Source organism: Manduca sexta, chromosome 7, assembly GCF_014839805.1.
Source record: "Manduca sexta isolate Smith_Timp_Sample1 chromosome 7, JHU_Msex_v1.0, whole genome shotgun sequence".
Taxonomy (NCBI): Eukaryota; Metazoa; Arthropoda; class Insecta; order Lepidoptera; family Sphingidae; genus Manduca; species Manduca sexta.
Window position 1 is genome coordinate 12353858 of NC_051121.1, and position 12590 is coordinate 12366447.

Below are 12590 nucleotides of genomic sequence, written 5' to 3' on the forward strand. Positions count from 1 at the left end.
CTCGTTTCCTCTTTCTCAGCTGCAGTAAAGGTATACTGACCGTGTCGATAGCAATCTGTTCGATGACCTTCCTGGTCTCCTCGGCGGCGCGCTCCATCATCGGCTTCAGCTCCGCCAGGTCGATTTGCAGCTGCTTCACCTCCACCTATTAACCACACATAAGGTTGGCCATGGTTTTTTGGTCGTACGCTTTTTCTTTCCTGTCCTTGTTGTTAGTATTTATGACTGCTAACATTTTGCCATCTCTAACATCATTTACCCGCAATTAAAACCGTCCTTGTTTAACATGGACTCTTTTAAAATTTGTATAAGCCTACCTCGGTCTGGTTGAGCTTGTCGAGTCCGGTCTTGAGCGCGTTGGACTCCGTCTGTATGTCGCGCTGCTTCTTCTTGAACATGTCTGCGTAGGCGGCGAGCATCTCCATGTAGGACATGGGCGTGACGTAGTTGAGGCGGCTGAGCTGCGCCAGGAACCGCGCGCTCGCCTCCACCACGCTCTGGTGCGCGAAGCAGCACACCGACTGCACACACACACACGCACACACACATGCACACTACTGCACTTTATATTCACAACGTACAGGGAAAGAGACAGCGCTACTGAGATACAATTAGTCAATCCAAATCGATATACTTACTCTATTTGTTATGACAGTCATTATACCGTATTCTAAACTATGTGAATTATAGCAAGTATGACTGTTCATACCACCATCGACTCGTAGACTTCGTCGGTGGTGGTGAGATGCGGCATGTTGTGGAAGAAGTAGTTGGCGACAGACTCGAGCGCCGTCTTGGGCCATTCGCTGAACCAGTCGATGGTGCAGCAGTTCACGAGGGACGGGAACTGGCGCAGCCGGGCGCGGAATATCTGCAACATAAATCCTTTTTACTTAATATAATTTATGTAATTGAAAAGTGAGATTTCATTTCATTTGCCTGATAGAAAATCTTGTAATGATCTAAAAACAGTAACAACAACAAACTTAACTTTGTTTTTGTTAAGCAATAAATTGTAATCGAACTAAACGTAACATGAGAATATTAAGTTTTATATTGCCCAGTAATTTTGCAACACGTACGATGTTCTTCAACCACTCTTTATTGGCGGCAAAATAGAAACAATGATGGTTCCTAGTATTTAGTTTGAGATTTGAATAAAAATGCACGCTACTTCCAGCCAAAGTGACAATGCGTTATATCTTCTGTGTGTATAATATTATTATGGGTGAAAATTGCCTAACACCATACATTTAGTAATTCAATAAAATACTGAAATACCTCCCCAATGGGGCTCATGACGATGACGATGTGCAGGTTGGTCTTGACGCGACGCTGGTAGCACGCGAACAGGTTGGTCTTGGTGGCCGGCAGGTTCATTTCCATGACCGCGTGTCGCACCGACATGTACACGCGGTCCAGGTCCTCCGCCTCGTAGATGTTGGGCACGTCACCAGAGCTCAGGATGTTGTTCAGGTCCTCCAGGAACGACTCCATCTTTATCTAGTTTCGGAATAACTCTCAATTTTAGAAATACGTCTTGTGTTATGATACCTAAATAACCTCAGTAAACAACCTTTATCCAATGAAATTATCTTTATTTAGAGACGGAGGTATTCTGGGTGTTTGTTAATATCTCTCGAATTATGAAACACAGTAGCACAATAATTAATTACATTATACTTTTCCATTAGAAGACGAATCAATAAGGCTATAACTGTCCTGATCCCCATAGTGAATTAATGTAATACCTGTGCATCGGAGAACAAGAACACGGTACCCCTGTTCTCCGCTCCGGCCTTGAGCATGGTCTGCTTGAGGTCTTCGCGCCACTCCGCCTGTCCGTACGACTTGGTGATCTCGATCTGCACACACGTCAGCTCCGCCATGAACGCGGCTAGCCGCGACAGTGACTGACGACCTGCAATCACCGGCATGGTTAAAGCAGTACAAATAAACTCAAGTCTAATTGAACATAATGTTTTGTTTATCGACTTCCGAAACGAGTGTGAATGAGTGCAAATGAGTGCGAGTGAGTGCGGTGTCGGTACCGGAGCCGCCCATGCCGAGCAGCAGCGCGTTGGCCATGGGCTGGCGCACGATGCGCGCCACGCGGCAGAGGTGCGCCGCCGCGTCCGGGAACAGCACCAGCTCCAGCGGCGCCGTCGACGACAGGTTGTACTCCGCCAGGTAGTGCTCCAGCATGTCCTGCAGCTGCAACCACAACACGTCTCAACCGAAACCAAAAAAACACCAAATATCCTGCAAAAGCAAAATCCAAATAGAACTTTATAAACCCTAATACACAGTTGGATTATATGGCTGCAATATATACAACTAATTTTCTCTGCATAGTAATCTCAGCTCTATACCAAATGACATAAGGTCGACACATATGTTTTAGGGTGGATTCCATTATCAAGTTAACCCCTTACTTCCGCCCTGTCCACGATCTCGACATATTTCCTGTCCTCGGCGCCGAGATCCATGAAGTCTCCGAACAGCATCAGCCTGCCGCCAATCACGTCCGACGACTTCTTGCCAAACTCCGTGCGAATCTTCTTGTTCAGCAAACTGTAACGGTACAAGTAGTAATATTCAGTACAGCCATCGTTGTAGGAGCTCTATGAAAGATTGAAGCTCAAACAATAAAACACGCCTTTATAGAAATAATTACACATTTGATATTACCCGAGGCCTATATACCTAGATGTCAGTCTCATCTGCGTGACCTCTAGAGCTATACGTGGCCATGAGTGAACTGTTAAACTCTCATGAATTTATTTGCACATCCTACAACAAGCAAAATAACGACACTAACTTGACAAACCACTGTCGATCTTCGTTATTGACGAGCCGGTCCTGATAGACGCGCTGGTGCTCGTGGTACCATAGCCGGATGACGTCATCCTCGTCCTTGACGCAGCGCGGGTCCAGCATCAGCATGCCCTGGAACACCTTGCTGAGGTCCCGCAGGTTGAAGGTGTAGTGCGACTTGGCCGGCGTGGGCAGCAGCTCCTCTACCAGCGCCATGAAGATCTCGATGGACGCCTTCAGGAACGGCGGCTCTCGGATGGTCACCTTCTCGAAGTTGCGAGTCCACGAACACAGGATTACGTTGAAGATCGCGTACTGTAATCACAAATGAAATAGACATGTTCGATTATTTAAAAAATCAACAAAATAAAAGTGTAATGAAATGACCTTATAGGCCGTCGTTTTTTAAACATAGACAGGAAAGCCCTGAGGTTTTAACATCGTGTTTATTAAAGAAACAGAATCACTTATTACTATTAAAATGAAATTTTCCTGCTCCTTGTCAACTATATATTTTACGGACTTCAATAGTAAGTGGTTGCAGTAAACTAAATACTACACGTGATGGACATCTCAAGGCAATACTTTCAACAAAAATATATTACCTTGCTAGCGTACTCCATCTCTGTGAAGGAGATGTAGTGGAAGTGCCTCATGAGTCTCATGGTGACGGGGTTGCGCCCTCCCCCGGGCGGACCCATCGCGCCCACGATGCTCACGTCCACCAGCGTCTTGAAGTCGCCGATGCTCTGCCGATCGTACCAACCTGCAAACAACAAACAGTAGCAGCTAGAAATATCACCTGGAAAGAACAAATCGAACAAAAATTTATGCATGTATTTTTTAATTAAGTACTACTTCTTAGTAATTTGTTGTAACAGGAAAAATTTTGAGAATGTTATTCTTGTTAGTGAGACGTGTGACGGTGATGTGTACCGGAGAAGTCCATGTACTGGCGCAGCAGTTCGATGGGAGGCTGCGCGCCGTACACCTCGAGCGCGGGCATGTTGAGTATGTTATTCTTGTTAGTGAGACGTGTGACGGTGATGTGTACCGGAGAAGTCCATGTACTGGCGCAGCAGTTCGATGGGAGGCTGCGCGCCGTACACCTCGAGCGCGGGCATGTTGAGTATGTTATTCTTGTTAGTGAGACGTGTGACGGTGATGTGTACCGGAGAAGTCCATGTACTGGCGCAGCAGTTCGATGGGAGGCTGCGCGCCGTACACCTCGAGCGCGGGCATGTTGAGTATGTTATTCTTGTTAGTGAGACGTGTGACGGTGATGTGTACCGGAGAAGTCCATGTACTGGCGCAGCAGTTCGATGGGAGGCTGCGCGCCGTACACCTCGAGCGCGGGCATGTTGAGTATGTTATTCTTGTTAGTGAGACGTGTGACGGTGATGTGTACCGGAGAAGTCCATGTACTGGCGCAGCAGTTCGATGGGAGGCTGCGCGCCGTACACCTCGAGCGCGGGCATGTTGAGTATGTTATTCTTGTTAGTGAGACGTGTGACGGTGATGTGTACCGGAGAAGTCCATGTACTGGCGCAGCAGTTCGATGGGAGGCTGCGCGCCGTACACCTCGAGCGCGGGCATGTTGAGTATGTTATTCTTGTTAGTGAGACGTGTGACGGTGATGTGTACCGGAGAAGTCCATGTACTGGCGCAGCAGTTCGATGGGAGGCTGCGCGCCGTACACCTCGAGCGCGGGCATGTTGAGTATGTTATTCTTGTTAGTGAGACGTGTGACGGTGATGTGTACCGGAGAAGTCCATGTACTGGCGCAGCAGTTCGATGGGAGGCTGCGCGCCGTACACCTCGAGCGCGGGCATGTTGAGTATGTTATTCTTGTTAGTGAGACGTGTGACGGTGATGTGTACCGGAGAAGTCCATGTACTGGCGCAGCAGTTCGATGGGAGGCTGCGCGCCGTACACCTCGAGCGCGGGCATGTTGAGTATGTTATTCTTGTTAGTGAGACGTGTGACGGTGATGTGTACCGGAGAAGTCCATGTACTGGCGCAGCAGTTCGATGGGAGGCTGCGCGCCGTACACCTCGAGCGCGGGCATGTTGAGTATGTTATTCTTGTTAGTGAGACGTGTGACGGTGATGTGTACCGGAGAAGTCCATGTACTGGCGCAGCAGTTCGATGGGAGGCTGCGCGCCGTACACCTCGAGCGCGGGCATGTTGAGTATGTTATTCTTGTTAGTGAGACGTGTGACGGTGATGTGTACCGGAGAAGTCCATGTACTGGCGCAGCAGTTCGATGGGAGGCTGCGCGCCGTACACCTCGAGCGCGGGCATGTTGAGTATGTTATTCTTGTTAGTGAGACGTGTGACGGTGATGTGTACCGGAGAAGTCCATGTACTGGCGCAGCAGTTCGATGGGAGGCTGCGCGCCGTACACCTCGAGCGCGGGCATGTTGAGGTCGTCGATGAAGAACACCTGCCGCTTGGTGGGCGGCGGACCGAACACGCCGCGCCGGCGCCGCTCCAGCTTACTGTCGATCACGTCCTGCACACACACACACACACACACACTGTGTACTCGACTATTGCGACTGCTTAGACTACACACTGCACTGGATGCGAGGTGACATTGGCAACTATGGTTTCAATTCTATCCATATCATAGGAATTACAATATTTCGAGCGTCGATACTAAACGTAAAATAAGAGAATAAATGGAACAAAATTATTTGTTTTGTCAAACAGTTTTGAATCCAGTATTAAGGGTTAATTATAATTTTTATCGCCTTTTCTGGATCATCTGATAATGTTGAAATATCAATAATTACTTAATATCGCAAAGCATGGATTATATTATTGAAAATTATTTCGATTTCAAACAATTTCTGTTTATGATTACTGAATATATCGACTATACAGCATTCGACATAATGTAATTTTCCGATCCTCACCTGCGTCTGATTGGCGGAAGTCCTCGCGGAGAACACGATGAACTCGCAGATGAACTTCTTGTGCAACCCTCGCGACAGCTTGGAGGTGATGGTGACGGTCTTGCCGGTGCCGGTGGGCCCCACACACACCACGTGGTTGTAGTTCGCCACCTTGAACCCGAGCAGCGCCGCGCTACGAACATTGTCCAACGTCGGCACTTCGATATCTGGTGACGTTACAGTACAAACGTTAATTAATTATTTCACTGAAGTACCTATTTATTATCGATTTTTTTAATATCATCAGTTACTTATTTGTCTTTTCAAATAAAACTCATGACTAACTAGATGTGAAATCGATGTGCAAAGTTTTTTATCTTAAAACAGAGGCGCTGAACAATTTATATCGTTGCAGTTCCAGTATTACTGCCCAATTGTAATCTGTGATTTGATATTAGAAAGACCAAAACCTAGACTACTTATTGTGGATGGTAATTATAGATTATTTAAAGTATATATTATACTAACCCGCAAACTGCCACTCGGGGTCTACTTCATACGGCTCCAGGTTGGCCATCCAGTTGTACCAGAACGGATTGGCGGGCTCGCCGTCGTCCGTGGGGTCTGTAAACCCACCGTCATGCAACCTGGAACCAGGACAATACGTACTAAAGGGCTTGATAATGATTAATATTCAGACAAGTAAGTGCATTCAGTGGGTGTGCATTTGTAATGTTAACGGTCGGATGAACAAGTACGTAATAGAACAATATACACCCAATAGTGAATATATTTCTGTTTTACAAAAGTTGGGTGTTTTATAGAAATCTTCTTTAGTAACCAACCAAGGTCCATCAGGATCTCATTTGACGCAACAAGCTGCCGCGGCCATCCGGCATCAGACAGTTGCGGCGACGCTTCATGAGCAGAGATCACTTCAAATATCAATCGTCCTTCAAATTTAAGAGAGATATAATCAGTGGGGTAAAACTAACGTGTAAGTCATAGACGCGCCCCTCCTTGGGGAAGGGCGGCTTGAGTCCGTTCTCAGCTGTGATCTCTCGCATGAACTCCGAGAAGATGGCGCGGCCGGTGTGGTCGCAGGTGGCGCCGACCGACCACACCACCGCCCACACCACCCAGCACGGCGCCAGGCGAGCTACCGGCAAATACTTTAGTGTTAGGGATACATCATAAGTCTTCCTAATGAGGTTAGAGTCCCTATATGAGACACAAAATTACACCCAGTTTTGATAAATAAATACACCAACTTTAACCATTGGGCTAAAAAAAAACAAAAAAATAAATCTAGGTTAGAGTTACGGCAGTTACAGACCGGGAACAAAAGAAAAATACATATTATAATGCGTACACTGGGGTACCTACATAGTTTGCGTTTCAGACACAAGCATGAAAAATATCTCAGTTATGTGGGATAAACTACACTAATAGCTTAGATTTTGATCAGCATCCGGGAAGTATTAGTAAGCATCGAAAATCTAGTTGATAATATTATATTATATTGAATACGCTAACTGTCAAAAAGTATAGACTACAGACAATTAAACACTTTTAACTCATCTAGTGATACTATGAGCTAGAATATTGTTCTATGTAACCGATATGAATTTCATTTCAACAATCCAAGAGCTTTCATTTATCCTGTCTAAAGTCAAGTTCTGGCAGGAGTGTATACTATGGACGTACGGAGTGTAATAAATACTGACGCATGAGCGCGAGGAATCCAGCGGCGGGCGGCGGACGGTCGTCCTTGCCAGTGAGCGGACGCAGCCGGAAGTCCAGCAGCTCGAGGAACTTCAGCACCAGCGCCGAGTCGATGGATGCCACGATCTCCGTCAGCCGTCCCCGGAGCGTCGTCAGCGCCGGGTACAGGTACGTGTTGATCAGACCCGGCAGAATCTTGCGGATGTTGTCCGCCATCTGTAGTGTACATTAAGTGGGTGTGAATGTGTGTGAGTGCATGTGAGTGCGTGTGCGTGTGAGTGTGGTACCGGCGGCAGGGCGGCGCGGAGCCAGGCGTTGACGAGCGGCGCGAGCCCGACGGCGCGCGCGTCGATGTACACCATGCCGCAGCGCGACACCGTGGCGGGCGACGCCACCGCCAGGTCCGCCACCTCGAAGATCATGCGCTGCCGGTCCGTCAGCTTCATGATCTCGCCGCTCGACAGACACAGCTTTTTGTTGTCGTCCAACACCTGCATATACACAAATACATACACATTAAACATTAATGCGAAATTGAAACAAAAACAAGTATGTAGTATGAACTTTCCCTTCAATAATTACGTACATGTAGAGGTGTGTGCGCGTCACTCACCGTGTTCATGTTCTCGATCCACACGGCGTCGACGGGTCCGTCGAACACGTACCAGCGCCTGTCGAGGTCCTCCACGGCGATGCCGGCGCGCACCAGACTCGACAGGATGCCGTCCGTCCTGCGCGACAACAACTACTCACACACTCACTTTTGTATTTTTATTTTGTTAACTTAATGCCATGGGCTTTCTCCTTTGGGCTATCTTAATTGGGTGTTAAATATAAGGTATGTTTGTTCCATAATGATTGGGGATCCAAACTTCTATATTCTGAAATTATCAGGTATGACAGTATAACATTAAAACCATAATTCCACTAGCTTGTGTTGCGGCTCCACCCGTGTGAAAAAGGTTTTCCGAGATAAGTCTTATATTTCCCCAGGATTAAAATAAGCTTATGAAAAAAAACAAAATCAGTTTAGTAGTTCCTGAGATTAGCACGTTCTGACAAACAAACTTTTGAGCTTTTATATTAATATTAATTCCCCTAACAAAACCTCATTTTAACCTGTCAAGTACTAATCACTGGCCATCCAAACTACTGTACTAGTAAATGTCTAACCACTCGTGCGTGTTGAGGTCGAACTCCCCGTAGAGCTGGCCCATCGTGATGGACTTGGGGTTGACGACAAACGTGTGCACCGCCGCGAAGGGCATCCCGTCCGGAGCCAACTTGCCGCGGATCGCGGTCAGCGCGTCGCGCAGGATCTCGCAGCACTGCACAGCATCACCACTTACATACAACACTAGCAAACTAACAAATGCCAGAGCTAGACACCTCAGCATATTACGAAGATTTGTTCTCAATGTTATTTTTTTAATAGAGGTACGGCAATTTAATCCTATTACACTTGATACTAACTGCAGTGGGTCCCAGATAGTGTCGGCTAACGAACGATTACCCCTCGCCAGTCGACACAATTATGCCAGCCTGTTTGATTATGTAACACTAAATATAATATTTTGAATAAACAATTACAGCTCTTATAATTAGAAATTCTAAATATCATCAGTCTCGCTTTGTTCTGGTGCTATTTTAATACATTGGTAACCTTAGTCTTGCCGACGCCAGCGGGTCCGACCAGCATGAGGCCGTGTCGCACCACCGTCGTCTCGTACAACTGGATGATCTTGAATATGAACGCTGAAATAAAACCACAAACGAGCGATGGACTATTTCAACGTTCTCTCATGAGTTTTACTTCAAGCAGTACCTATTGCTTTACTATCATCACATTGAGGGCCGTGGGACTAGCAGCGTTTGTAATTGCCCGAGTCCCCATCTCCACATGGGATATTCCTTAAACATCCTTACTACATGCGAGCCAAAAAACTACTTATTTTAATTCATAAAATTCTTATTTATTTTCTCCAGAGTTCCAACACTAGTTTGGTTAAGTATAGCAGGAGATAGTATTCATACTCACTGTAGAGATCATCATATCCTCTCTTGACGAGCATGTTCCTGATGGACGTCTCCATGATGCCGTAGTCCACCACCGGTATTTCGACGCGCGGGAATAAATCCGATATTATCCCTAGAAATCACACATTAATTCTACAAATAAGCAAATTAATAGCGTAATGGTATAAGGTGATATCTATGAACGCTCCCCGTCTTCTTCTAAGTATCTAATGCCTGAGCCTTAATCAGTTCATGTGTATTATATTATAACCAAATACTAAGGCGTCTTTGTATTTGCATGTCATACCGTTGAAGAGCAGCAGATCATCAGCGAGGAATTTGGGCACGTTGACATCCCTGAGAGCGCGTAACACGATCTGTCGCTCGTCCGCGTCTGGTTGCTGCCGGATCAGGTTTCCCGCCACCAGGATCACCGTCTTCACTGCACGCATGCCGAAGTCGTAATGGTCCTGGGATACACCATACATATACTCAAGTTTTACGATGTCCTGAGAAATTCTTAGTCCTTAGAGGCTTATAAAGTGAGAGCAAGGAAAGAATAATACGAGCAAGGAAAGAGCAAACTGTAAATTTTGACAAACAAGTCCGAACACATCAAGATGCAGACTTCAAGCATTCCTAGCACTATAGACAATGGACGTATCAAAATCATAGCTTACCTTAAAAAACACCTAAAAAAATATGCTGATCTGCAGCTATCATTGACAGTACCTGGGAGGATAGCTGCTCGGAGCTGAGCCGGAAGGTGGTGGTGATCTTGCCGGCGAGGATCTTGGCTTCATAGAAGCCGTAGGAGAAGAGCGAGATCTCAGCGATGAGCGCGTAGTCCGGCACCATCATCGCGATGGGACGGAACAACGCTTTCAGATTGTCAGGCAGCTCCGTGCGACCTGCGGAGTACAGAATGCATTATACTACTGTCACATTGTGATAACAGTATTCTAACAAATACAGGGCGCGGCTATGACGAAACGAGGTCACATTTTACGTCAAAGACTTTTTAACATTTAGTTAAATATGTCTTAATGATCAAGAGAGTTATTATTTCATATACACAAGATCATAAGAGGATGCTAATATAATTTGACTATTCACGTAGAAAACCTTAACCCTAGATGGAATTTAATATGTTTAGGACCTGCGTATCCGGGATTCATGGTGATGAATACGGAGCAGGACATCTTGAGCGGTAACTCGCAGCCCTCGAACATGAACCGCTCCTGTCGCGCTATCTGGGCCTTCTGGATCGTCACCACCTGCGACACACGACTACTCAGCAACTAAATAACTTTTTAGTTTTTCGTTCATAGTAAAATGTAGGTTCGAGTAAGACAAGACTATTTTTAATAAGTAAGTAAAATATAATCTTAGGTTATGACTGTGCCGCATTTTACCAGGGGTATGTATCTAAATCCGAAACAAAAAGCGTTGTCTACAAGTTTAATGAGAAGACATGGGAGCCTAGGTTATCATTGAAGAAAATACTCTGGGATCAAGCTAAATGAAACAAATAGACGGCCTTGCCACCAAGCTAATTTATGAGCCAGTAGGGTCTAGAGACAGATGTATAAAGCAAGTTACCTGCTGCGCCACCACCGACAGCACTTCGATGTCGATGCGGTTGAACTCGTCGAAGCACGCCCACGCGCCTGAACTGACAACACGTACCATATCATTCACCACGTGTACTATACACATTGTACTGTGTACCAAGTGTGTGTCATTCTACTCCGAGAACCAGACAAAAGAATAAGAAAACTATTCAATCAATTCTTTATACGTAAGAATCGTATAGCTTGTGAACAGCACGCGCGTTATTTCGCGTCAGTATATTATTTAAAAACGTAACGATGTTTGCTTAGCATAACACGCTCTTATAAAACATAATATGATGAAAAAGACTATACAAGATGATAAATGAAGAACTTACGCGGCCAGTCCTTTAAAGAACTTGCCCATCGCCATGTAGTCAAGCTGGTCTGAACAGTTGAACACCACGCACTGGACGGCCAGCGCTTTAGCTAGATCCTTCAATATTTGTGAAAGTTAGGTAATTATTTATCAAATGAAGAAGAACAAAGGAGGAGAAGAAAAGAGACATTAAATATTTTTTTTCATGTAAGGTAAAACTAAAAAAGAACAAATTCTTTTTACAAGAAAAGTAAGTCGAGTACAGATGAGATAATTTTCGTATTAACTGACATTCTCCAAATGATTTCCTTAAAGCTACAACTACATATTAGCTACATTATCATTAGTGTAGTGCAGTACGGTGTGTGGTGGTACCTTGGTGGTCTCCGTCTTGCCGGTGCCGGCGGGCCCGGCGGGCGCTCCGCCGAACTTGAGGTGCATCGCGCACATCAGCGTCACGTAGCACCGGTCCGTCAGCGGCGTGATCACCAGCCGCCCGCTGCACACACACGCGGGGCTACTCACTGGGCACCGTGCAGGTGTCGCTCGTGGCTGTATGTACGCACCTGTTGCCGAGGTACTCGTTCTGGTAGACGAACACCGAGTTCAGGGCACGCACGTCGCAGTGGTCCTGACTGAACTGGCGGTAGTACGCCGACGTGTCCAGCCGCTCCTCGTCCTGGTAGATCTCGCACGACTCGCCCGGCTCCAGTGGGTACATCTCCGCGTGCATAGAGTAATATCTGCATAGTACATACACACGTTGTAATAAGCTTTAATTTACACGCAGATGAAACCAAGTTATTACTTACATTATATTTACGGTACATTGCCGAAATAGGTCAAATCAGTGCTTCTTTTACTATGTTTTATTTTCGAAACATTACAAAACGAAAAACATAAAAGAAGCCAACAAGTGTGGAGTGACCTGAGCTGCACGATCCACTGGAAGTCGGAGACGTTGCGCACGCTCTCGTCGACGAGCGAGCGCGTGACGTCGCGCGCGTGCACCTCGACCACGATGAGCGCGCACAGCACCTCGCGCTGGAACAGCGACAGCTCGCCCTTCACCAGCGCGCGCAGGCTGTCCAGCTGCACACACCGCCGTGCACTCCGCATGCCATCACATGTCTACAGCAGACTGCTCATGGACATAACTATATAGTTCCAGAGAAATCGTGGGTTGTAATATGTAACAAG

General features: G+C 46.3%; 1 protein-coding gene across 1 annotated transcript in view; it reads right to left on the reverse strand.

Moving 5' to 3' along the window:
- Window positions 1–12590, reverse strand: part of LOC115449043 (dynein heavy chain 1, axonemal) — a 48124-nt gene that overhangs the window by 19441 nt on the left and 16093 nt on the right. The window contains exons 29-55 of the mRNA XM_037447732.1: window positions 12319–12482; window positions 11957–12133; window positions 11766–11889; window positions 11410–11507; window positions 11061–11133; window positions 10618–10735; window positions 10191–10369; window positions 9766–9928; window positions 9481–9591; window positions 9106–9197; window positions 8616–8770; window positions 8056–8173; window positions 7730–7933; window positions 7445–7658; window positions 6717–6876; window positions 6246–6367; window positions 5739–5944; window positions 5170–5332; window positions 3423–3583; window positions 2822–3132; window positions 2436–2574; window positions 2052–2214; window positions 1752–1921; window positions 1282–1503; window positions 710–871; window positions 318–521; window positions 41–145 (exon numbers count right to left, since the gene is read on the reverse strand). Coding sequence (XP_037303629.1) covers window positions 41–145; window positions 318–521; window positions 710–871; window positions 1282–1503; window positions 1752–1921; window positions 2052–2214; window positions 2436–2574; window positions 2822–3132; window positions 3423–3583; window positions 5170–5332; window positions 5739–5944; window positions 6246–6367; window positions 6717–6876; window positions 7445–7658; window positions 7730–7933; window positions 8056–8173; window positions 8616–8770; window positions 9106–9197; window positions 9481–9591; window positions 9766–9928; window positions 10191–10369; window positions 10618–10735; window positions 11061–11133; window positions 11410–11507; window positions 11766–11889; window positions 11957–12133; window positions 12319–12482 — 4278 coding nt within the window. The remainder of the gene's footprint in view (window positions 1–40; window positions 146–317; window positions 522–709; window positions 872–1281; window positions 1504–1751; window positions 1922–2051; window positions 2215–2435; window positions 2575–2821; window positions 3133–3422; window positions 3584–5169; window positions 5333–5738; window positions 5945–6245; window positions 6368–6716; window positions 6877–7444; window positions 7659–7729; window positions 7934–8055; window positions 8174–8615; window positions 8771–9105; window positions 9198–9480; window positions 9592–9765; window positions 9929–10190; window positions 10370–10617; window positions 10736–11060; window positions 11134–11409; window positions 11508–11765; window positions 11890–11956; window positions 12134–12318; window positions 12483–12590) is intronic.